Below are 25156 nucleotides of genomic sequence, written 5' to 3'. Positions count from 1 at the left end.
GAGTTTCTGATATTTTTTCCCTGCTTCGTTAGAAACATTGAGATCAACAAAACAATGTGAAATTAATACCTCAATTGTGAATACAAAAACAATAACTTATCCCAATGGTTATATAGAGAGCTCGGTTGGTATGAGCTTACATTTGCAAGTGCTGCTAACTTCAAGGCTTCGAGTTGCCATGATATGGACCTGCAAGACAGCTTGAAGATCTTGACCCTTACTACAAGTATAAAATAAATAATTTAGTAAAGAGAGTATTAATGGAGAGAATATAAGATTTTTTTTTCTTATATAAGCGATTGTGGAAAGAACCGAGCATACAATATCTGATGCTGGAATAATAATATATAATTATTATTTTCTCATCATATACGATGTTATTATTATAAATTAAATTTTAAAAAAAATGTAATGAGTTTTAACTTAAAACACATTAGTTTATTATTAAAGCAGAAAGAACACGGATTTGGATGCAAATGACAATTTGAATGATGAGGGAAATTCTTGTTTTTTGTTTATGGATGTACATGTGATGGCAATAGCAGCCCAAAATGTTGATTTTGATTTTTCAAAACAAACATGCAGGGTGTTACTATTTTATTATATAATTTTGATTATTCAAAGCAAATATATCAACTTTGACTGGAGGGAAAGGATGGTACCACATTTTTTAATATAGCTTGACAAAACACAATTAACATTTTGCTTAAATTAAAGTAGTACAAATTATGATAAGAGATCAAAATAATACAGCTTCACAAAAACATAATCTAAGCCAGTATATATGTCTAACATGAGAAACGTTCTTCTTAAATTAGGCATTAACATATGTAGATATAAGTTTAGCTAAATTAACTAGAACAGTGTCCCTTTATATACACTTAAGTTTGAATTCTTTTCCTTATCGTTTAATTGAATTTAGTGTAGTATTGCTTCTTTTTTTTTTCTTGTTGAAATAAAATTTCATTGATAATCAGAGAATCACTATATCTTCAACGAGAGAAAAGTACAACGACGGTGGTTCCGCTTTAATCCATGAAATAAAATTTCAATAAAGAAGTTGACTTAGCAACCATATTGGCTTCACGACCTTGCCAGCAACATGAAAAATCACAAAAGAGCAATAACAAAGCTCTAATATCTTGAATCGGGTACCTTCAGCCGAAAAACGAGCTTCATCATCATCATTATTATTCAAATTCACCACAACTTGTACGAATCATCATCGGCACATGTCTATAAAAATGGTGGGATATATGTGTTAAAAAGTTTATAACTTAAAAAATATAATATATCACCATTTATATAAAAACACGTGATGTACCACCCGTGTTCCAATCACGATGAAAAATTTCTCGTAGCAGTGACATTTTAGAACTAAGAACTCCAGCAATCGAGGAAAGTTTTTCCTTCGAAAACCGCTGCATTCCTTTTATTCCAGATAGCCCAGTATATCAATTATCATTGCAAACAAATCAATAGTATAGTTATGTATTATGAGAAGTTGAGGTTCTACCATAAAAGCAATTGGCGATATAAGCAGTAATCCAACTATTTATAATCACATGTAAGGTCTCTCCTCTAATTAATGTGAGATTCATTCTCAACGTATTGCTTTTATAATAAAATAAAATAAAATAAAAAGAACACTTTGAATGCGGTCTCTAACTACCAATATTCTTTGACTGAAACCTTTGTGGTTTTTAGTTTTTTATTGAAATCTCTGACATTAATGTAATAATCTATTTCTATGTAGGTTATTATATTTTTAAGGGTAAATCTCAGTTTACTACACTCAAGTTTCGTGGTTTTCAACATTTGGTACATGAAATATTTTTTTTGTCCCAGAATCATACCTAGAGTGTTAATTTTGGAACAATCTTATACATCTGTTAATTAAATATCCTGTTAATTTTGACGTGAAAATTCAAAATTCAAATTTTTTGTTTTGGTCGTCTTCTACCTCCCCGACCTTCCCTTCCTCCCTTATCCCTCCATTCTTTCCTCTGCATCAACCCACCAAACCATCATCTCCTCTCCTTTTCAACTCATCATACATCCACCTTTCCCCTTCCATCTTCGACTCCACCCATCTTGAAGAAGCGCATCAAGCCCACGTGCTGAGTCTCCTGAGGATTGTGCAGAAACATCAGGTAGCTGGGAGAAACATATCACAACGAACAACATCGCGAGACTTCGAAGAACAAGCCCTATCGATGCTTCGAAATCTTGAAACTCAGCACAATGCCACTCAAAACCAACTTGGTAGAAACCCAATTCCCAGATGACAATATGCACCCAGAAGACTTCCTATTTGTAACACTTCAGATCCAAAGAATGGTAACTGAAAATGTGCAATAAATTCTGCAAATTCAAGCTTCAAAACCTATCGCTTTCGGCTCGTAAATCCATTATAGCTCCAATTAATAGAAGCAAAGGATACTTGGTAAAGGGACTTTGAAGGTTTCAACCGTTGCAATTCTTCAGATTTTGCTTTTCCCTTTGGAATCCTTGTAAAAGAAGCTCCCTCAGAGACTCAAAGGGCTTGGCTTTCGAATCTTTTCAGCTCAAAAGAAATTAAAACCCAGATTCTTTGCCATAAACCCATTTAACGCGAAGGAAATAAATCGAAATTAAAAGCAACCCAATAATCTTTTTCTCTCCCTTCTTCTCCAAACGGCCAAATTTGAGCAGTGAGATTATAGTAGTAAATTGCTTCCCAACAACCCCGAGATACAAATAGGCGGCGAAAGGACTAGAGCTTTAATGGATCCCGATACCGACCTGCATTTTTGACCAAATTCGACGGACCAACTCAGAGAAAGATTCAGCTGCGTTTCACGGCTGCGGAATCCAATTCGGGGATCGGAGAAAAGAAGGAAGGAAACTGAATCCCGTGTAATCAGTAGATTTTGTTTCTTGAGTGGAAAAATTGGGATTAGTGGTTGTGGAAGATAAGCTACGACACCATTTATTTGGGGATTAATATTCCAAAAATATAGAAGAAAATCAAATGGGGAAGAAATATATGAGATAAGCTGCTTGAGATTGCAGATGGCCAACGATGAGATGTGTACTGGTGGGGAGTGAAGTGAAACAAAAAGACAGAAATAATGAGTTGAAGAGAGGAGATGAGGGTTTGATGGGTTGGTGCATAGGAGAGAATGGAGGGATAAGGGAGGAAGGGAAGGTCGGGGGAGATGGAAGACGACCAATTTTTTTTTTTTTTTTTTTTTTGAATTTTTAATTTTCACATGGACCCTTAATGACACGTGGTGCTCAGTCATTGTTCACATGAACACTACGTCTATCGTATGCAGCCTTATTGTTGTTTTGCGAAGATGTTATTTTCACAATTCGAATTCGTGTCATTTCAGACACAGACAAACAATCTTTCAATTGAGACGTGGCTTTACCCCATTTAAATTATGTAGATTTGCTTTCTTCAACTACAAGTCACTGTTTATTACATTAACCATTTTTCAATCCGTTTGGGATTTTTTTTTCAGTGAGTGTAACACTTGGTCAATGGTCATTTCCTTATAACTTCCCCCCTAGAGGTTCATGAAGAAAGAATTTTCGATCATGAGTCTTTTAATACACGGGCCAAGATCACCATCCCATTCCATTGATGTTTATTTTCGACTGTTAGATTAATAAGTTGATAGAATTATGGACAAATGGTGTACGAACGCACAACATATTGATGGGGAAGTTCACTCTGAGAGTCGCAGTTATATGGACAATTAATGATTTCCTAGCTTATGGTATGTTGTTGGGTTGGAGCACAAAAGGGTATATGGTATGCCCAACATGAGGAGAGGACATGTCGTCCTTTTGGCAGTTGGAAATGCTACTTGCATCACCAAAGATGGCTCCCCTAAAATCACAAGTGGCATGACAAGGCTGAAACATTTGATGGCACAACAAAGTATCGAACTAGACCAAGAGAATTATCCGGAGATGAGATGTTGGCCAAGTTGAATACACTCCATTTTGAGGAAGGCTCGAAACCAGTGGAACGACTTAATTAGACAAAAAAGAGAGTATATTCTTTGACTTGGAATACTGGTCAAAATTCAAAATCTCACAAATTGCTGATCCATGCATATTGAGAAGAACGTATGCGACAATGTGGTGGGAACGACTCTACCTATCGAGGGAAAATCGAAAGACACCATGAAGACTCATATTGGCATGCAAGCAAAGGGAATAAGGCCTAACATGTAGCATACATTGGAAAATGGTAAATACAAGAAAAAGAATGCCAATTTTACTTTCAAGCCGGTTGGCAAGAAAGAGTTCTTAAAGTGGCTACAAGGTTTGAAATTAGCAATATAGCTAGACATGTTAAAATAGACACTTGGACACTGTCGGGTTTGAAGAATCATGATTGTCATGTCTTGCTCGAACGGCTACTTCCAATTGGTACTCAGCCGTTCTTGGACATCGAGGTTGTTGAGACGATAACATATTTGTGTAGGTTCTTCCAGCAAATATATTGTAAAACTTTAATCATCTGATGTAGATGATATGGAAGAAGATATTGTGTACATCTTATGACGGCTAGAGAAAATATATCCACGAGCATTTTTCACGAGTATGGTTTCAATAATGATACATTTGCCAAATGAAGTGAACCTTACTGGCCCGTGCATAATCGCTGAATGTATCCAATTGAGAGGTAATCTTGTCAATAATTAATTTGTTAATATTATTTCTCAAGCCCTTTAAATTAAAAATTTTCATACCATTTTATAGGTTGTCAGGTTGCTTGGCGGTTACAAAGCGGTTCGTTCGTAACAAAGCACAACCCAAATGATCCATAGAGAGGAGGCTGTTAGTGTACAAGAATCCCTCACATTTTGTGCGAGGTACCTACGGATGTTGAAACTTCGTACAACAAGCGTCTACGCAATTCAATGGGGGTGAGCAGATTGAAAAATTAACTGTTTTGGCCCAACCTGCATTCCTATTCGGCGCAAGACCTTCATCTGAGTCCCTTCAAATTTTTATTATTTTCCTTAATTTCAATCAAGTTTCTATCACGTTCGACTAAATAGGGTTCCGATTTCAAGAATCTGCCCAAGTCAAGTGCCATCAAGCTCATTGATTTTGGGAGTAAGATTTGAACATCAGGATCACAGCGATGTGGTGTCAACACGCCATTATCGTGCACCGGAGGTCATTTTCGGTAAATACAGTTCTATGCTACTCGAGCAATATCTTGATTTCACATTTTTTATTTTTTAGATAACAGTCATCTGATGTTACCCGCAGGTCTTGAATGGAATTATCCTTGTCATATAGAGAGTGTGGGCTGCATACTTGTTGAACTTTGCTCGGTAAGTACCGTTGAGTTCATATGGAACCATCATCTATAGTTCAGCCGGTTTTATTTAAAGTTCAAAGAAAGTTTTTTTTTATTGCCTAGGGAGTGTCCTAGCTTTTTTGTTTACACTTGTTCTTCCTCCTATATTTTCTTTTAACAGGGTGAGGCCCTTTCTCAAACACATGAAAACTTGGAGCATCTTGCCACGATGGAGAGGGTTTTGGGGCCACTACCACAACACGTGGTGGTTATAGCCGAGTAAGATTCATGATGCACATAGTCCTCCATTGTTTTGTAGGTTGTGTGGAGCTCAAATACTGTGTTGATAAATATTTTAGAAGGGGAGCACGAATAGATTGACCATTTGACCTGACGGAATAGACTTGAGATAGTGTCACAGTAACAAAGTGTTTATCGGGACGGAAGATTAGGTATTTGAATCTACTAATGTACACAGTCAAGTTGCTGACCAGCTCCTATAGACCCTAAGGGCTTATTCTCTTTCAAACCTCCACTATATAGCTGTAAAAATTAGTTTCGTTGCAGTTTTATAAAGAAAATTAAAACATTTCCATTGAACTATTGTTTGATGATTGGCTGCTTTTGATAAATATTTATTTTTCATAAAATTTCGTTTGCAAGAGTAAATGTTTTTTTTTAATTATGTTGAAAATCATCCGCGTGTGCAGTGACAAGTGATAAATTGTACTAATAAATAGTGTTTCCGTTCATCTATTTTATCTCGTCTTGATATAGCTTAGAAGAGTAGTATTATTTGTAGTAAAAAAATAAAAAATTTTAAAAACACAAAAGTAGTTGGCAGTGACAAACCGTGAATCAACAGCAGAGTGGACCATGTCCTTATCATTCGTAGCTGTAATTGCACTAACAAGCATATCATATTATACTAAATCGGTGTAGCTTAAATGATATCTTGATCCTCTCATAGAAGATTAAAGTCAACAAGGCAATCATGTGACAGTGCCATTGGATGATATTCTAAGACACAACTCGGAAGGAATTTGGTTTTTTTTTTTTTTTTTCCTTAAAGAACAGTTGATGGTTTCGTCAAGGAATTTAATAAAAACAGTTTCATTTGATGTGCTATGCAGTTAAGAATGATTCATTTACATTGGTGTGGGACAAGGAGGATTTCATGTTCTGTCAAATGCTTTTAATTAGAGTTTCTCTTAGATATTCTCTTAGAGTTTAAATCCCACGTAGGAGAAACAAGAGGTTTTGTGACTGCGTTGCCTACTTCTCATATTATCATGATAGAACCTCAACTTCTTTCAAGAGTTAAAATGAAAAAACACTAATTGAGCGGTAGAATGTACTCTTTTGGAGGAATCCATATCATTTTTCATTTTCTTTGTTAAATTTTTATATCAGTATAAGTATTGGCCTTTGCATCCTTAATTTCATGTTTGGGTGGAGGAAGATCATCCTTTTTCTATATGGTGTTTTATCATCTATCTACTCTGATCTGTTGGCTCCACTGTAATAAACAATGGAGCTTGACTTTTAAGAAAGGAGAAAAGAAAGAAGAGAACGTATTTTATCTAGATACGTATGCCTCACCAATTCGGTGGGTGCTCGGATTTTCTCATATTTCATCTAAATTAAAATTCATCAAGTATGATTGTGCAAATCACATGCCTCTCCCATGCATCAGAAATACCTTCTGCAATGAATCCCATGAAAAGATATATTTTTATGGATTATCCATATTCGATTACCATGCAAACATGCAAACAAAACTATCAGAATACAAAGAAAGAAACAAATGAAATGCAAAAGAATACAAAAGGCACCGATCGAAATGCTTAATAAAACAGCAAGAGCGAGTTCAGTAGTAAAAATATCGATCAGAAAGCTCTGCTATGTGCCCATAAAATTGTCAGTAGTTATAATATAAACGTTACTGTGAATTCTATCCAATTACTTGCCATACTTTTCTACTGTATGGCTGCTTAGCAAGATAAGTTTTTAGATATTTCTATTATTTAGTTGTAATATCTTACGTTGTTGGACTTAGAGAATAATGTACAATCGTGCATCATAACAACATGTAATATATACAACATGACAAAAGAATATTTTTCAAACTATGATAATAGCAACAAGGTGAACATTACTTATTTTTATGACAATATGTCATGAAATCTAGCATCATGTTCAATTTAATTACTAAGAACTTTTTGAACCAATAAATATCATATACGAGATATGAACATATAATTTCCTGCAATTACGCGAAACTATAGTGATGCTGCTATAACAAATGGTATTATATATATGGTGACTAAGAATTTGAGATGTTGAATCTTGAAATGCTAAGGTATCTAGGAGAGGGGGTAGAGAGTATGGGTTAATGTTGTAGGACGAAACCGGGGCCTAGATTGCCTACTGAATGAGCGTGGGGGGCGCAAGGTGCAGTGGTTTAGGGTTTAGGCATGCAACAAACTATCATGTGTTGCAGGCAGAGGGACCCCACGTGTCACGTGGACAATGGCTTATTGGCCACGTAGAAGAGACAAATAAAGGGCTGCTTGTAGAATCTCCTCTAATCCCCTCTCCACCAATCATCGTCGTCCCCCCACGTGGGCATATGATCCCCCAGTCCCAACGTCTATGACATTACCCAAGACTGACCTGCATTTTCTATTTGTTTATTTATACAATCCATCTTCACAATTTTTCTTTAACTTTAACCTATTATTGTTCACTTTTTATGATCATCCAGCAGGTGCCTCTTGCTTCTCTAAATCTCTCACTTTCCGACCCCCTTCTTCTTTTGAATTCTCCTTTCAAATTCTTCGTTGTTCTACAAATCTTCTGCAGTTGGGATAGCAAAAACTTTATATATATCAGCTAACATATATCAAAATATATAAACATGGGAGACTCTTCTGCTTCATACATCCACTTGGTAAGCCTTGTTATAATTTTTATGAAAATTCTTCTGCTTTTTCTTGATCACCAAGATGATGTATATCTTTGATTCAGTATATATATATATATATATATATATATATATATATATATATATATATATATATGATCGATACATTAAAAAACATCACAAGGCAATTCGCGAAATTTAGTTTTTCTCAAGTTTTTCGTAAACCAAGAGCACTTGATGACATTTTTAAAGTGGTGTTGCTATATTTTTTAATATTTTGTGATGATGAAAATTAATGGTAGTGACATGCATGATTATAAATAGGTGCACCATTTAATCGAGGAGTGCATCATATTCAACATGAGCAAAGAGGAGTGCATGGAAGCCCTCTCTAAGCATGCAAACATAAAACCCATCATTACCTCCACAGGTCTCTCTCTCTCTCTATATATATATATGTGTGTGTGTGTGTGTATTATATGTTCTTTGCATAGGATTGAATGGTTAGCTAATTAATGGACTAACTGATTAACTGCAGTGTGGAAGGAGTTAGAGAAGGAGAACAGAGAGTTCTTTGAGGCCTACACGAAGAGCAGGGAAGCAGGATCCTCTGAGACGGTCACAAAGCAAAGAATCCAGAAGATGCTTTTTGATCTTTCCCAGAGCGGCGACAACTCCACCACCACCGATGACGACGGTGATGAATCTGATGACTAGTAGTCCCTTTGATTTTTTATGCAGAAAACGATCGATAAGAGATGGCCTTTTTGGCTTTAAGTGGTATATAAATCTGTAACATCAGGGAGAAAGTTGCTAAAAACAATAGGCAAAATAACAAGTTGTCCAGGACAATACAAGGGCAAAACCGGACGGAGCATACGACGTCGTCGTGTAGCAGTCATCAATACTAGTTGGGAATTGGGGTTTGTAAACCCTTGAGACTTGAGACTGCGTGGGTGGCTGGGGTTAGCTACGTGGCGCACACGTGGCAGAGCCCGATGTGCCCCATTTGCCTCCATTGTGTGTGTTTCTCCCATGCAGATACTGTACTGATTTGTAAATGTAAAATTTTAGAGCTATGAATTCTGCAAATTCCTTTTTCCTCTTTTTTTTTCTTTTTTGCTTAATTCTCATTCAAATAATTTCATCAAGAAACGAAATAACTTCTCATTGTGTTTAGTTTCTCATTTTCAATTTCACGAGATATTATATAGCAAAGAGAAGTAAAAATTTTGAACTCGAAACATAGTGAATTAATGAACTACTTGACCAATCTACCACTCCAAAATTTACTGTTCAGGCAGCTTTGGTTATTGGGCTATTTTACTTTCTTTCTCCTGTAAATATGTATAAATATCATGGATGTTTTGTTTGTTTTCTCCAGTAATTCTGTTCGTGGGTCATTTGAATTTGTCGCCATTGTAATTTTTCGTTCGAGTTTGGTGGAGAAAGACTGAGAGTGACATCAACGTTTTAATTGTACTAGAATCTTTGCATACCTGCGTGGCTATGAATTTACATTTAATCTTTTCCCACAATATTATGATTAGTATTAGATTAGGGTTCCGGTCTGTAGTGCTTTAAGTCAGTTGGAGATGCAATGGTAGATATAGATGGTTCTGAGCTGATGGACTTCTGTTCTTCAATTTATTATGTTTCGCGTTTAAACTCTTTTTTTTTTGTGTTCAGTATGTGATTAGTATTAGACTCGACTACTGTGGTGAGTAAGATCTGTTCGGCCTTTTCAACAATAGGCCCAAAATAATTCAAAATAGAGAATGTTTCTTGGGAGTGCATTAGTTGTCTCTAATGACTCACTAAACTGGCAAGTTTAGTAAAACAAAATTTTTTTTTGAAATTTGATAATTTGGTACTACGATTTAGTAGTATTTTTATTCTCACTTCATAAGAAGTTATACATTCAACTTTTATGGATGACGTGTTATATATTACATATGGCTCCATAGCCGATGTGTGGCTAGCCTAAATCTCTCACATTTTGGTGTAAATAATATCGTTCTATTAGAAAAGTGAATAATTTGTCTACATTAATAGTTACTTTTAGGTTAAAACTTAAAAGTAAAAATGTTTAGGCAAATGAATAAAAAAGTCAACCTCAATGCTTAACACATTAACTGCTTGTTTGGATATGCTTTCAAAATAGGTGGTGTAAATGTTTTTGGAGCCTATCTTTAGTAAAAATGTAAGCAAATCCTGGAAAAGCACTAAAAGTGCTTCCTAGAAGAAGCAATAACTGGTGCTTCTTGCAGAAAGCACTTTAAGTGCTTTTAGAACCCAAAAATATTTTTTCTAAAATCGCTTTCAATCATTTTAAAAGTACATCCAAATGAGCTCTAAATCGATGGAGATGATAGTCTTTTCTTTCTTCTAGTGGAAATGTAGTGGCAAAATCAGTTTGGTAGCCGAATTGATAGCCCCCAACTGACAATTGACAAAAGCTTATCGAAATGGCTTAAAACGAAACAGATACCGAACTAATTTTGTGGTTTACGGATATTCGGTTCAACCAAAAAATTTGGCCAGTTCCAGGTTATGGTGGGTGTCGCTTATGGCAGATTTTGTGGTGGTGGGTGTCTTCGAGTTGGTTGGGTCTTTGGGGCAGCTTCGAGGTTGTGATGACTAAAAATACATCTTCTCTAGTGAATATGATTACTGTTTTATCGGTTTTACAATGGAGCTCAAACTTTACTTTTGTTCCTCAAAACCAAAAACTTTACTTTCACTCGCACACTTAATTTTGATGCATTAGACCATCTCCAAAGTAGATGTCAAATATGTCAAATATGACAAAAGAGATATTCAGGTGTTATCTAATGCATATGTCATATATGATGTGGCAGTTGAGCCATTTGACTTCATGCTTTCTAGCTGTCTTTTATTTTACTGCAAACAAAGAAGGAGTCAAATATATTTAATTTTTAGAGTGAAGTGCCGATTTAGTCTTTGAACTATCACTTCAGTAAAATTTAGGTCCTAAATTATTTTTTCGGTAGAATAAGTCTTTAAATTCATTAAAAATTGCTAATTTCATCCCTACCAGTATATTCAAAGTTGTTTTATCCAATTTTTCGTTAACTTAAGTCACTTGACACACTTTAGAGTGTAATACCGTCCTTTTTCTTGTCTATAAGCCCTTAACATTTCATATAGATTATGAATTTAACATCTAATTTACCCTTTAAAGTTAACTCCATACACTTTCTTTATGAACCCTCAATTGTGTATCACATGCAAGTAACGTGATTTAAATTGATGAAAAATTGAGTATAGTAGCTTTGAATCTAATATTAAAGATATAATTGGCAGACTATTATAATTCGAGGATTAATTTTTTTGAAAAAATAGTTTAGTGACCTAATTTTGATTCATATGATAATTCAAGGATTAAATTGGCAGTTCACCGTAATTTTTAATGCATGGGTCACGTTAACAACCAATAAAATAAAAACTATAATACAATAAATATTTGATGTATACATTAAAAAAAAAAAAGAAAAAAAAAAGAAAGATTTAACATTTGTAGCGACATGGCTGGTGCTAGTTTTGTGGTAAGAAATGAAGATGGCATTGTGATGGGAGCTGGTACTTTCAACTTAGGACTGTTTGATATTGTTGTGCTTTGAAAAAAAACTGTTTCTACTATGCTGTGAGAATAAGCTCATTTTTGCTGTTTCACGTTTTCAGTTTTTTTTTTTTACCCAAAATTGTGAAAATAAGCTGTTCTTAAATGTTTACCAAATACCTTTTTAAGCTCAGTTTTTTTTGATATCCACTTTTTATAAAAGTATCTCAGTACCAAACCAGTACTTAAACAGTGCAACTATAAATGAAGTGGAGGAAAAAGCTTTGAAGGAGGGCTATCCTATAGCAAAGAGGAAAGGGCTTAAAAAGGTTTATGTTGAAGTCAAATCTTATTATTAGGGAGCTTCAAGGCATTTTTTAGCCTCCGTGGAACCTTCGCTTGTTTTGAAGATATTAGATGGCTTACTTCGTCTTGTTTGGACGTGAGATGGAATCACATCTTCAAAGAAGCTAATTTCCTTGCTGATGCCTTTGCAAAACAGGGACTTCTAGTTAGGAATAGCCATTTTTGGAAGTATTGTATTCCTTCCCTTGCTTGTCCGACCTATAATTTACACTCTATGGGCTGCGGTTGTATCCGTGGTTTCTTGTTTTAATGGATTTATTTCGTATCAACAAAAAAAAAAAATATTTATTCAATTTCGACCGCATCAACTATTAAATAAAATTTTGATATATTATATTTGACATGCTATTAGGAAACCTAATAAGCCCACGTCAAAACAGAGAAAGCCCATGCTAGTTTCAAGTGAACCCACTTCAAAACCCAAACAAAAAGAAAAGCAAAAGTTCAATTGAAATTCCAGCCCAACAAAAACCCCAGCTGAAGGCTCACACACGGAGTGCCTTTAGCTGAATGTCGAATTCCTCTGTCCAGCTCCTTCTCGAATGTCCCATTAAGGAAACTACCCTACGACACCGTTTCTCACCTCCCAGACGATAATTTTGTTCTCCCGGCCCAACATGCCTAAACGGCATATACTCTCAGCGTTTTGAACTTTCTCCTGTTCCCTATTTCCCTTCCCACTCCTCCTCCATCATCTCTTCACTTCTCTCACCTCCATTGCAGGGTTTTACAAAACCCCAGTTCTCTCTCAATCCATGGAGTCTCTCGCCAAACTTCACCACCGCCACCAACCCCTCACCCTCTCGCTCAATTCCCACTGCCCATCATCCCCAAAACCCCTTTCTTCCTTCATACCCCTGCGCCAATCGCCGCCCTTCAACTTCACCACCCTCACTGTCAGAGCCTCATCCTCATCGCTTCCGCCGTCCTCCGCCCACTCACCTCACCAAAGCCCACAAAACCCTAATCCCATTTCCTCTTTCAAAACCCTAGCCCCTCTTGCCGCCCCTTTCATCAAGACGACCTGCGCCGCCATCGCTGCCGCCACATTATTCTTCATGAGGTTCAATCACCGAACCGCTATGGCCGCCACCGCAGTCGCACCTTCCATGGTTGAGCCAGTGGAGCAAGAATCATCCACTGACAGAGTTCCGTATGAGGAGAAAGAAAGGGTTCTTGAAGAGCAATTGGCCCAGAACCCGGATGATGTCGAATCGCTCAGGAATTTAATGGAGGTCAGGATCAAATCCCACAAGCTGACCGAAGCGATTCAGGTGTTGGAGCGCTTGATCGAGCTGGAACCCGAAGACTTTGAGTGGCAATTGCTGAAGGCCAATGTTCACAGCTACATGGGTGAGGTCGAACTCGCTAACGCTGAGTTCGAGGACATTTTGGCGAAAGACCCTTTCAAAGTAGAGGCCTTTCATGGCCTTGTAATGTGCGCTTCACAATCACCGGAGAAATTGAAGAGTGTGACGAAGAGGGTGGAGGAGGCAATGGTGAAGTGTAAGAAGGAAGGGAACATGTCGGATGTGAGGGATTTTAAGCTGTTAGTTGCGCAAATTCGCGTGATGGAGTCGAAGTATTCGGATGCTTTGAAGCTTTATCAAGAGCTTGTGAGGGAAGAACCGAGAGACTTCAGGCCTTATCTGTGTCAAGGAATCATTTATACAATGTTGAGGAAGACTAATGAGGCTGAGAAACAGTTTGAAAAGTTCAGGAAGCTTGTTCCAAAGAACCACCCTTATAAAGAGTATTTTGATGACAATATGTTTGCGACGAAGCTTTTTGGGCAGAAGGTGGAGAGGGAGAGAGCAGCGTCGAAAGTCTGAGGGAACTGGGGTTGCTGAGTTTTAGCTCATTGTGGTGGCTGGCTTCTGTAATGTGGTGGTTGCCGCCTGGTTTCTCTCTGCATCTGTTTTTGGTTAATGCTTTGGCTAGTAGTGTTCACTCAAACTGTAGGTAATTTTAGTAGTAGTCGTCGTAGTAAAAGTAATTTTCAGAATGTAGAGCTATCTGCGCATCGAATAGTGAAATTTAATATCTTGTTGAACCAATTTTGTCTCAATATTTGGAGTTATACCTGGAATGAAACTGTTTTTGATGTGCTGATGTTGAAACGGATAACATCCCGTATTGGTTTAATGTGTTCGGAGCTCAAAAGCATGCTTTGCTCTGTCCTAGAAGTCTCATTGTATGGTGCATATAGTTATTGTGGGAATGTTTCTTTGCCAATGGGACTGCTGCAGAAGTGGTTGTCATAATCTCTACTGATGGAAAATACTTTGATAACTGTGTCCTGTAATTTAGATTAATCATACACAAGAAATTCTGGGTTTTACTTCCTCGACTCTAGTTCCGCTGCATATGATACCATCGTAAATTATATAGTGTGCCCTGGATCTCAGTTCTGGTCATAACTTCTTCGACTGTATTTCAGTTCATTGATTTCCCTGGCAGGTACTACTAATATATCCTTCGTGTAACTTTCACATGGTCTGCCCTGGTTCCCAAGTATCGGTAGCGATGTCAGTTATAGTCAATATTATGCAGTCAATTTCTTTTCAGAAAAAGCCTTTAGTGCTGTTTTATTTTTCAGTATCAAGTGCGGCTATTCATGTCATGCTGTGCTTGATTCAAAGTTGTTCCACATCTCGTTAAGGGTTGAACTTCGTGTGAATGTTCTTAGCATGAAAGGGTATGTGAGTGACTTAGAAATTCAAGTTCCAATATAACTTGTAGTAGTTGATGAATTTGTTTTGGTTTATGTAATGCACAAAATGTGCATAGTATAAGGCGGTGGAGATGTTGACAATTATATGATGATTTATATTTGTGTGTTTGTATAATTTGTTGCATATTCGGATATGGATTAAGGACTGGAGTTCCTTACATCGCATCGTTTTTATGGTCTCTACTGCAATATTGTTCTTTCTGATGTCATGGCAAGTCTATGTATGCTTTATACTTTCTTACTTAGTGGAACATCCGTTTCCCTTGCTTGAGACAATATTTTCTGTTCCTTCATGACTCTCGGGCGTGATAGTTAATGGTTTATTAGCTGATGACTGGCGTAAGAGGCAACCTCTTTCGTTATTGTGCTCAATTTTTGCAGTGAGCAGATAGGCAGCAAAAATGCATATGATTATATCTGATTTGAACTGTTTTTAATGAACTACCAAGTGGATGTTGGACTGACTGACTGTTTTTTAACTTGTGGTTAACGGTGCGCGATGTCTACCCAGTTGGTGCAGAAATGAAGACAGTTTTGCATGGAAAAAGTTTGTATAGATTCTTACTGCATCCAGGTGATTTCCAACCAACATAATGCTTCTCTCTTCCCCCCCTCTCATTCTTGCTTTTACTGCGGTTATTCGATCGGATTGAGTAGCAGCAGGTTCTCTCCCTGTTGCTCATATCACCCAGTATGATTTATTAGTAACCTTCACCTGCAGCTGCAGTTGTCCTTGGAAAAGATGAAAACATGTCACAAATGCTCTATCAAATACGGTGGGATATTGTAAATGCACTATCTACTTTAGTCATGCGCATATCCCAGGTGAGCGGTTGAGCAAACCTCCAAGAGATTAATGGAAGGGAGCTAAATTAAAGATGAATGGACCCCTTAGACCATCTCTAACCGAAAGGGCCAACCATAGCTCCTTTTCAGAATTATAGGCTTACAAAAAATTATTTTTAAATGACTAGTGTCAGGTTATGTCATATGTGGTCTCCAATCGAAGCCTGACTTGAATAAAATTCATCTTTATCTGAAGACTAGGCTAAAATTTAGTGGAACTCACCTGGCCAAAACATGACCAAAAGGGCATCAGGCTGGCCAAGCTCGGCCTGATAGCCAGCCCGTTTGCTGGGGTCCATCAGCAGCAAGCTGCATATCCAACGTTGGACGTGAAAGAATCCAACGGCTAGCTACATATCGCCTTCCTCCTTTTCTCGTCCCTGCCTTCTCTCTCTCAAGCTAAACCAACCTTTGAATTTAATTTTGTTATTTCGGTGAATAATCGATCACAAGTTGTTGATTTTGAGAAATTTCAGGTTGAAATTTCGGTGGATATAGATTTAGTTTTGGGAAAGATTGATTCTTTTTCAGTGGTTTCGGTGAGACACGGCGCAGTAACCCTTAAGAATTGCATTTTGAATTGCGCGACTCGGTTATGCAACTTCTGCTACTCGATGGATTGACGCCGGATTGGCATTTCAAGGAACGAAGAAGAAGGAGAAGGAAGGAAGAAAAATACTTCTTACTTCATTGATGTTAAACACTTGTTCCACTAACTAGATTTAAAGAGAATAATTAGTTTTTTAAATTCATTTAACAAGATACCTAATATCATTAGTAATTGGCTTTTCAATCGGATTATTGACTGTTGGTTACGAATAATACTCTTTTCATTTGTATAAAATTAATCAGCAAAATTAAAAATAAACTTAAAATTAATAAATTATTGAGGAGGCTATATTTAGCCTTTTCGTTTGAAGATGGACATGAATATGGCTTGACATTGTTTTTTAAAAAATAATTTATTGTAAGGCTATATTTCTAGATAGGGCTGTGTTTAGCCCATTTGGTTAGAGATGACCTTATATCTTTTAGTTTTGCCCCTTAGTGCACCTCAATATAATGTATTCATTATAATGTATCTTAAGCATTGTTCTAAAAATTACTGCTTAGGCGCTAGGCGGTTGACCACCGCCTCGATTAATGCCTAAGTGTTTGAAAATTAAGAAAGGGCAACTAGACCTGCTGAGGCACCCGCCTAGCTCGCCCAGACCCGCCTAGGTTGCGACTCATATAGACAGAAAATAGACAAATTTTATTTTGCATATTATTTTTTTCAATAAATTGTAAGAGACTTGTTAAATACTTAAATGAACACACATTATATGTTTGTTCCCCTTATTTTCATTATGTTCCAATACTTCATAATATATATGTCATTCTATTTTGTAGTTTATAAACATTTTACATATAAACAAACACTTATTTACACGAAATGTAATAAATTTACTTAAATTCGTTTTGGTGCCCGCCTAGCCGCCTAGGTGCTAAGCCCTAGCCCTAGCCCGTTTTAGTTTACACAAAATTTATTTACACGAAATGTAATAAATTTACTTAAATCCGTTTTAGTTTTGTCAAATTAGTGTAGTTCTTAGAGTTAACTAAGTTAAATACTACAAAACTCGTTAATTGTTCATACCAATTCATGAGGAGATCGACCTTACTTGAGTCATTCTATACTACAATAACTTGTTCTCTTGCAAGAATTTTCTATGGTTTAACCCTTGTTTTACAAGCAGTAAAATCTCTCTCAATTAACATTTTAACCTTTTAATTAAAGCTAAACATGAATAAGAAATATGAGCAGAAATCTAATTTCACACAATTAAATTTTTGCCTTTTTTTTTCTTCAAGGTCTCACCTACATGTGAACATATCTCTATTAAAAAATTAAAAAAAAAAAAAGTTTAAGCTGTCTTTCCTCTCTCCCTACTTCCACGTTCTCCCTCACTCTCTTCCTTTCCCCTTCTATTTTAAAAACAAAAATAAAAAAATTTCACACACTTTGTGTGTTGCCATATGCTAGTATATATGTATTAACAATACCTTTTATTTTCTTTATCATTATTTATAAATCGTCTTTGCAAAAGAAAATAGAATTAGGGATGATTTAGTCATCTTAAACGTATATATGGATATGATAATAACTAACATTCTTACCATTCAATAGGTTAGTTGGTTGATAGATGCGAAACGTAAGAAATTCCAAATTTGATTATTTTTATTGTAGGGATGAAAATTTCAATTGGTTAATTGTTTGATACATGTGAATGATTAAACGAAATTAAATGCCAATTTAATTATTTTTATTGTAGAGACGAAAATAAATAATTATTATGATATTTATACGGATAAAACAGGTCAATTACAAATAGACAGACAAACGGGCAAAGAGGTGCAAACATGTGCTAGGTTGAAAATCTAATTTCCATCAATTACAGAGTTGACGAATTTGAAAGCATTGAGCTTCGATTCAAAATCTAATGGAGTGAAGGGACCAGCAGAATCTCAATATTTTTAGTTTTGAGGTGCTTTAATAAAAAGTGGGAATAAAAAAAGCTAAACTCAAAAAGGTGTTTAGTAAACACTTAAAAGCAACTTATTTTTCACAGTTTTGGGTGAAAAAAAATGAAAACGTGGAAGCAGCAAAAATAAGCTTATTCTCACAGCACAACAGAATCAGTTTTTTTCAAAGCACAGTAATACCAAACCAGCCTTTAGTCCTCACAGTTATGGTCGTGGAATCATTCATAAAATATCTTCTTTGTACAGTCATTCATAAAATATCTTCTTTCTTCTTAAAGGATAATTTTGCCTAAAAATGATAAATACTTTTGTTTTTTTTTTTATTTACTTACTTTGTCAATATGAGACTAAAAAAATAATCATATTTTTGAGTCTTTAATTTATATGTACAAGTAATGGATGAGCACTAAATTAAACCTAGTATTGCTAAACACATACATAAATTAATTTCTTGAAGGCTAATACTAGAGACATCAAAATTTTAAACCAAATTTTGAAAACCGTGATTGTTGATGATTGTATTATTACTTAAATATTGATTAATATGCATTTTCCTATTAGTGACATGTCATATGGTTTGCAAACTTGGTCTACGCATTACTCTTTGTTGAAGGTTGAATGTTTAAAAACTGGAACTCACATAGCTACTAGCTAGTAATTATAAAAAAAATTAACAAACAAATAGAAACTTATAAAAATTGGAAAGAATAAAAAAAACACATATCATTTTGAACTCATGACCCTTCGTTAATTTAAACAGCACAAACCATTACTTCTAATTAAACTTCTTTATTATTTAACCAAATTTTATAAATTTATACTCTTATGAAAAGAAATTCGTAAAAACTAAAAAGTAAAAAATGCACACAGCATTTTAAACCCGAGACTTCCTTATTAATTTTAAATAGCATAAGCCACCAATTATGGTTAAAGTTCATGATCATTTAAACAAATTTCAAAAATTTATACTTTTATAGAAAAAATATTCGTAAAAATTGAAAAGTAAATAAACACAAACACAAGTAGGATTTTGAAGCCAGGATCTTCTTATTAATTTTACACACAGAAACTACTTGTTATAGGTAAATTTCTTGAAATTTTAACCAAATGTATAAATTTATATTCTTATGAAAACATATATGACTATACCATCCTAATAATTTTTGTGCCCCAACTTTTTTGAACCCGGAAATAGACCTGGGCCAGCCCTGCTTGATAACAACCTGACATGTTAACGGGTTGATAAAAAAACCTGTTATTTCGTGTCAAATTAACATACCTTGTAAAAAATTGTCAGTACTAGTCACAGTCAAACCAGCTTGAATGTGACGGAAGGACCCAAGAGGAGCTGTGGTCTAATATTCAACTCCTTATCAGACACGGCATCGTGGGTTTTCAACTCCTTTTGTATTTGTGTAACAGACTTTCTTATCTTGTAAAATACGGCATTCAAACAAATCACTATCATGAGATTTTCCCCTTCACATTTGTAGGCCAAGTTTGCATGAAACCTAAAAAGCCCTGAAACCTGGTTTTCCATCACCTCTGTATTTCTTCAAAGACAGCATGGAGCATTCTTGTAGTACTCATGGTAGGCTCATTTTGTTTACGTTCTTTCGCGGGCTTGTTCTTTTGTTATGCATGAACACACATCTGGATGCCGCAATTCTGCCCGGAAATGAAACTGATCGCTTGCCGCTGCTGGACTTCAAGGACAGGATAACTCAAGATCCTCTCAATGTCATGAGCTCGTGGAACGATTCCACTGATTTCTGCAGATGGGTTGGAGTTACATGCAACCCTTCCACCAAAAGAGTTACGATTTTGAAACTCAACTCCCGAGAACTGGCAGGCTCTATACCAGCTTCTATAGGAAACCTCACCTACCTGACAGGAATCAACCTAGCAAACAACGACTTCCACGGTGAAATTCCTCAAGAAATGGGCCGTCTACGAAGCCTGCAATATCTCAACCTATCTGCAAATTCATTCAGAGGGAAACTTCCAGCTAATATATCTCACTGTACGAAGCTAAGCGTGCTCGACGTGCGCTCCAATGAGCTTATCGGGTCAATTCCAAACGAATTCAGTTCCTTGTTGAAATTGACTTCCGTTTTGCTTGGTCGTAACAATCTCACAGGAAGCATTCCGAAATGGATAGGAAACTTTTCTGCTCTGTATAATATTTTCCTTTTCGACAATAATTTTCACGGAAGCATACCTAATGAGCTTGGTCGTCTAAAAGGCTTGCAAACACTTACACTTTCTGTGAATAATTTGTCTGGTATGGTCCCTCCTTCAATTTATAATATTTCTTCTTTAATGGGGTATCTAGTTGCTCAAAACCAACTGCAAGGCGAGGTACCTCCAAATGTCGGTACTACTCTTCCAAATCTTGAATTATTTTCCTGTCATTTGAACAAATTCACAGGTAATATTCCTATCTCCTTGTCAAATGCTTCAAGACTTTCGGTTATTGATTTTTCAACCAATGACTTCACTGGGACAATCCCTGCAAGTTTTGGGAACTTGAAAAACTTGGTTAGACTAAACTTAGCTGTCAATTTACTAGGAAGTGGGAAAACTGGTGACCTGAATTTTCTTAGCTCCTTGGCCAATTGTACTATCTTGGAGGTTTTGGGTATTTCCAATAATCAATTTGGAGGAGAATTGCCAAGATCCATAGCCAACCTTTCTACTAGTCTTCAAATTCTTGCTGTAGGTGCCAATTTGATACATGGAAGCATCCCTATCGGCATTGGAAATCTTATAGGCTTGACTGTTTTGGCAGCGGATAATAGCTTTTTAAGTGGTAATCTACCCGATGAAATTGGAAAGTTTCACAAGTTAGGGGAACTGTATTTGAGTGGTTGCATGTTTTCGGGCCGAATCCCATCGTCCCTTGGAAACATGACTTCATTGACAAAGCTCTATATGGACCGGAATAGGTTTGAAGGAAGCATTCCTCCAACTCTTGCAAACTGCCAAATTCTATTATTACTTAATCTTTCTAGTAACAATATAACAGGAGCCATACCTAGAGAGCTTATTGGGCTCTCGTCCCTTTCAATCTATTTGGGCCTGGCTAACAACCATTTAACTGGTGCACTGCCACAGGAAGTAGGTAATTTGGCCCATCTCACGGAGTTAGATGCATCAGGAAATCAGTTATCAGGTAATATTCCAAGTGCCCTAGGCAATTGTATTATGTTGGTGCGCCTATGCTTGGCAGATAACAAATTTGAAGGAACAATTCCTCAATCTCTTAAAAGTTTAAGAAGCTTGGAAGAGATGGATATTTCGAGCAATAATTTTTCTGGGCAGATTCCTGAATTTATAGGCAAGTTAAAATTTCTCAAGAATCTTAATGTTTCTAATAATATTTTCGAGGGTGAACTGCCCAAAGAAGGGATTTTTCTAAATGCAAGTGGTCTCTCAATTCTCAGAAATGGTGGGCTTTGTGGCGGCATCCCACAACTAAGTCTACCTCCATGCTCCAACTCAAAGGTTCATTCATCTCGAGGACTGCTTGCCCCGAAAGTAGTCATCCCTGTAGCTTGTGCGCTTGTATTCATAATTGCTTTGTCATGCTTCATTGTTGCTCGTTCAAGACGCAAACATGTAACTTCGCCTTCCCATAAGGATTGGAAAATGGGTGTCTCTTACTCGGAACTTGTTAAATCAACTAATGGGTTCTCCATGGACAATCTTATTGGTATGGGAAGTTTTGGTTCAGTTTACAAAGGCATAATCCCTAGTGATGGAACCATAGTTGCAGTTAAGATATTAAACCTTCAACAAGAAGGAGCTTCCAGGAGTTTCATCCATGAATGTAATGCTTTAAGAAGCATAAGGCATCGTAATCTTCTCAAGATCATAACTGCCTGCTCAAGCATTGACAATCAAGGCAATGACTTCAAAAGTTTAGTTTTTGAGTATATGGTAAATGGAAGTCTTGATGCGTGGCTGCATCCAATAGAGCAGTCTCAGAGTAAGAGATTGAGCCTTATACAAAGACTCAATATTGCGACTGATATTGCATCAGCATTGGATTACCTCCACCACCATTGTGATACGTCGATTGTTCATTGTGATCTAAAGCCAAGTAATGTTCTACTTGATGAAGATATGGTGGCTCATGTTGCTGACTTTGGTTTAGCAAGGTTCCTCTTGGAAGCGGTGGATAACCCTTCTCAAAGTCAAACCATGTCAGCTGGGCTAAAGGGTTCCATTGGCTACATTCCTCCAGGTATGCGTTTTTGTGATTCTCAATAATGTTTTTTCTCCTAAAAACTTATTAGTAGCCCACTTAAGTCTCTATTAGTATGAAAGAAAATGGAAAAATACCTCTTTTCTTTGGATAAGAAGCATCAGCGAACTCTTAAATAAGATTTGAATTCTAAACATTTGACTTGACATCCTAATGTGAGTAATGGATGACAGAGTATGGCATGGGAGGCAAAGTATCCATACTAGGAGATGTTTATAGCTTTGGGATACTGTTGCTAGAAATGTTCACGGGAAAAAGACCTACCGATAGAATGTTTGGAGATGGTATAAATATTCACAATTTCATAGCCTTGGCGATGCCTGATCATGCCATGGACATAGTTGACCCTTCATTGCTCACTGAAGGAGAAGATGCAGATGCTAATGATAACAGATACGAAGATGAGGTACAAGAAGAACCTATCACAAATCGCCATGACCACTGCCTAGTACAAGGAAGAAAATTGGAGGAAGGTTTGGTTTCAGTGATGCAGAATTTCACAGCCATGGGGATGCCTGATGATACCATGGAGATAGTTGATCCTGCATTGCTCATTGAAGGAGAAAATGCAGATGCTAATGATGACAAATACAAAAATGAGATACAAGAAAGACCTATTACAAATGGTCATGACCGCGGCCGAGTCCAAGGAAGAAAATTGGAGGAATGCTTGGTTTCAGTGATGCAGATAGGACTAGCATGCTCAGCAATATCCCCGGGAGAGCGGATGCATATGAATGTTGTTGTCAACAAAATGAAGGCAATTAGAGACTCATTTATGAAATTATGAAGACGAAGCTAGCAGTATACGAGATTGGGCTAAGTTTCTTTTCATAATCTCACTCTTTAGACTCTTATATATGCCAGAACATAATTTGCTAAAGATAAACCAATGTGTATTGTATGTAAAGTTGATCTAGTATTTTATAATTATATTTTAGAATAAGGGAATATTGTGTTGTTCTGTTTACATTTTCTCTGTTTGTATCGTATTACTACTAAAGAAGTATCGTATTACTACTAAAGAAGAGCTAGGTCGAGTATAATCTTTGTGAAAGTCATGTGATCCCCCTTGTCTCGCCTTTTTTTTACTGTCATTTCTCTCTTCGTTCATCATACCAATCAATTACTTTTACTTTTTGAATTGAGATTAGTAGGCCTAGTAGGAGTAGTACAAGTATTCCGGTTAAAGAGCTATCTTGCACTTTGAACAGTGAAATTTATCATTAGCTTTTTTTTGCTGAAATTACTTTTGATGTTCTATGGCTGAAATAGTTACATTTTTGTATTAGTTTCTGTTTAAATCCAACCATTCTCGACGATATATGACATTATCCTAATTGCAGCATAAGGGAGTCTTATAATCCTGCACTATTTCAGTCCATTTTGATTTGCTTGATCCACTCTAATTAATATTCCTCCATCTAATTTTCGATATAGCCTATCTGAACTCCTCAGAGCTTGTCACATGCTTATACAGTCAATTCCTTGTCTGAAAAGTTAGTAAGTTTGCATGTAATCCTAAAAAGTCTAAAACCTGGTTTTACATCTTCTCTGTATTTTATTAAAAACAGCACGGAGCATTCTTGTAGTACTGCATCAAGGAGTTGCAGATGAGCATTTTTCGCTACCGGCAGCCAATCTCCGGTGCATTGCAGGATTCCCTTCATATCTTATAAACGATAATTATTGATTAAAAGAAACAACATTGATTAGTCGTGCAGCTTATCTTGGTCATATGAATTATTATGCTTTAGAAAATTTGATACCAGCTCTATTGCCAAGTATTTTTAGTACTAATTTACAACATTTCAACATCTCTACGTAGCAGGCCTTGGTCTTTTAAAACTTGCAGGACCACAATAGTAAGGACTACAGATAGAAACTAAATACATATTTACTTTTGTTTTGGTCAAATAATTCATTGAAAAGCCAAGAACCAATAACCAAATGCAAACATCATCCGATATTGTGAGTCGAATTAAGCAAGAAAACTTTAAATTATTATTATTTTAATATAATTAAGAAACAAACTTTTCTTTTGTCTTGTAATACTGCATTCAAACAAATCAATATCATCAGTTTTTCCTTTCAAAGTTGGAAGCCCTGAAACCTGGTAATATTCAAATTGGCTATTTTTATATAGTTTAGGGGCACTTTTGGCTGAAAAATATTTTAGTGATAAAAATGACACACTCAGGTGATAGTTCAGTGGGTAAATGACATTTGACTCAAACTTCAAATATACCTACCAAGGAACTGTTAGTTTTCCATGTGGTGGTTGCTGATTTAGGATCTGTTTGGAAGTGTGATCTTGAAAGGTCTATAATCACTTATACGGAGAAGCACTTTAGGTGATTTTGTGAAATCACTTTAGGTGATTTTGTGGAATACCCAAGTCCTTTTAGGATAAAGGTTGTGGAATACCCAAGTCCTTTTGGTAAACAAAAAAGTCTTTTTTTTACAATTAAGGCCCATTCAAAACCGAAAATCAAAAGCAGAAAACGAAGCTTTCAAACATCGGCTTTTTTTTTTCTTTCTAAAACATAGATGAACAGTGACTCTTCAATAAATTTTTCTATGACGATCCTACC

At 36.2% G+C, this 25156-nt stretch overlaps 3 protein-coding genes across 3 annotated transcripts; all 3 read left to right on the top strand.

Moving 5' to 3' along the window:
• Nucleotides 1–8027: 8027 nt before the first annotated feature.
• On the top strand, nucleotides 8028–9449 carry LOC137721658 (uncharacterized). The gene is made up of 3 exons (XM_068460679.1): nucleotides 8028–8264; nucleotides 8562–8667; nucleotides 8776–9449. The coding sequence occupies exons 1-3, from the start codon at nucleotides 8232–8234 to the stop codon at nucleotides 8952–8954; spliced, it is 318 nt and encodes a 105-aa protein (XP_068316780.1). The 5' UTR covers nucleotides 8028–8231; the 3' UTR covers nucleotides 8955–9449.
• A 3384-nt stretch (nucleotides 9450–12833) lies between these two features.
• On the top strand, nucleotides 12834–15210 carry LOC137723125 (protein SLOW GREEN 1, chloroplastic-like). The gene has a single exon (XM_068462294.1). The coding sequence runs from the start codon at nucleotides 12942–12944 to the stop codon at nucleotides 14016–14018; it is 1077 nt and encodes a 358-aa protein (XP_068318395.1). The 5' UTR covers nucleotides 12834–12941; the 3' UTR covers nucleotides 14019–15210.
• A 4631-nt stretch (nucleotides 15211–19841) lies between these two features.
• Nucleotides 19842–23478, top strand: LOC137723467 (probable LRR receptor-like serine/threonine-protein kinase At3g47570). Its single transcript, XM_068462663.1, has 2 exons — nucleotides 19842–22541; nucleotides 22736–23478. Exons 1-2 carry the CDS (start codon nucleotides 19859–19861, stop codon nucleotides 23350–23352), a joined length of 3300 nt encoding a protein of 1099 aa, XP_068318764.1. The 5' UTR covers nucleotides 19842–19858; the 3' UTR covers nucleotides 23353–23478.
• The last annotated feature ends 1678 nt before the right edge of the window (nucleotides 23479–25156 follow it).

The sequence above is a fragment of the Pyrus communis genome, chromosome 17 (assembly GCF_963583255.1).
Source record: "Pyrus communis chromosome 17, drPyrComm1.1, whole genome shotgun sequence".
In the NCBI taxonomy this organism is placed as follows: domain Eukaryota; kingdom Viridiplantae; phylum Streptophyta; class Magnoliopsida; order Rosales; family Rosaceae; genus Pyrus; species Pyrus communis.
This window is presented reverse-complemented; position numbering and strand designations above follow the sequence as displayed.

Excerpts from the sequence above, each read along its gene's own strand:
- LOC137721658 (XM_068460679.1), top strand. The coding sequence starts at position 8,232 with ATGGGAGACTCTTCTGCTTCATACATCCACTTG. Across the intron at positions 8,265-8,561 it reads CTGCTTCATACATCCACTTG|GTGCACCATTTAATCGAGGA; the intron begins GTAAGCCTTGTT and ends GATTATAAATAG. Across the intron at positions 8,668-8,775 it reads ACCCATCATTACCTCCACAG|TGTGGAAGGAGTTAGAGAAG; the intron begins GTCTCTCTCTCT and ends GATTAACTGCAG.
- LOC137723125 (XM_068462294.1), top strand. The coding sequence starts at position 12,942 with ATGGAGTCTCTCGCCAAACTTCACCACCGCCACCAACCCCTCACCCTC.
- LOC137723467 (XM_068462663.1), top strand. The coding sequence starts at position 19,859 with ATGGAGCATTCTTGTAGTACTCATGGTAGGCTCATTTTGTTTACGTTC. Across the intron at positions 22,542-22,735 it reads CATTGGCTACATTCCTCCAG|AGTATGGCATGGGAGGCAAA; the intron begins GTATGCGTTTTT and ends AATGGATGACAG.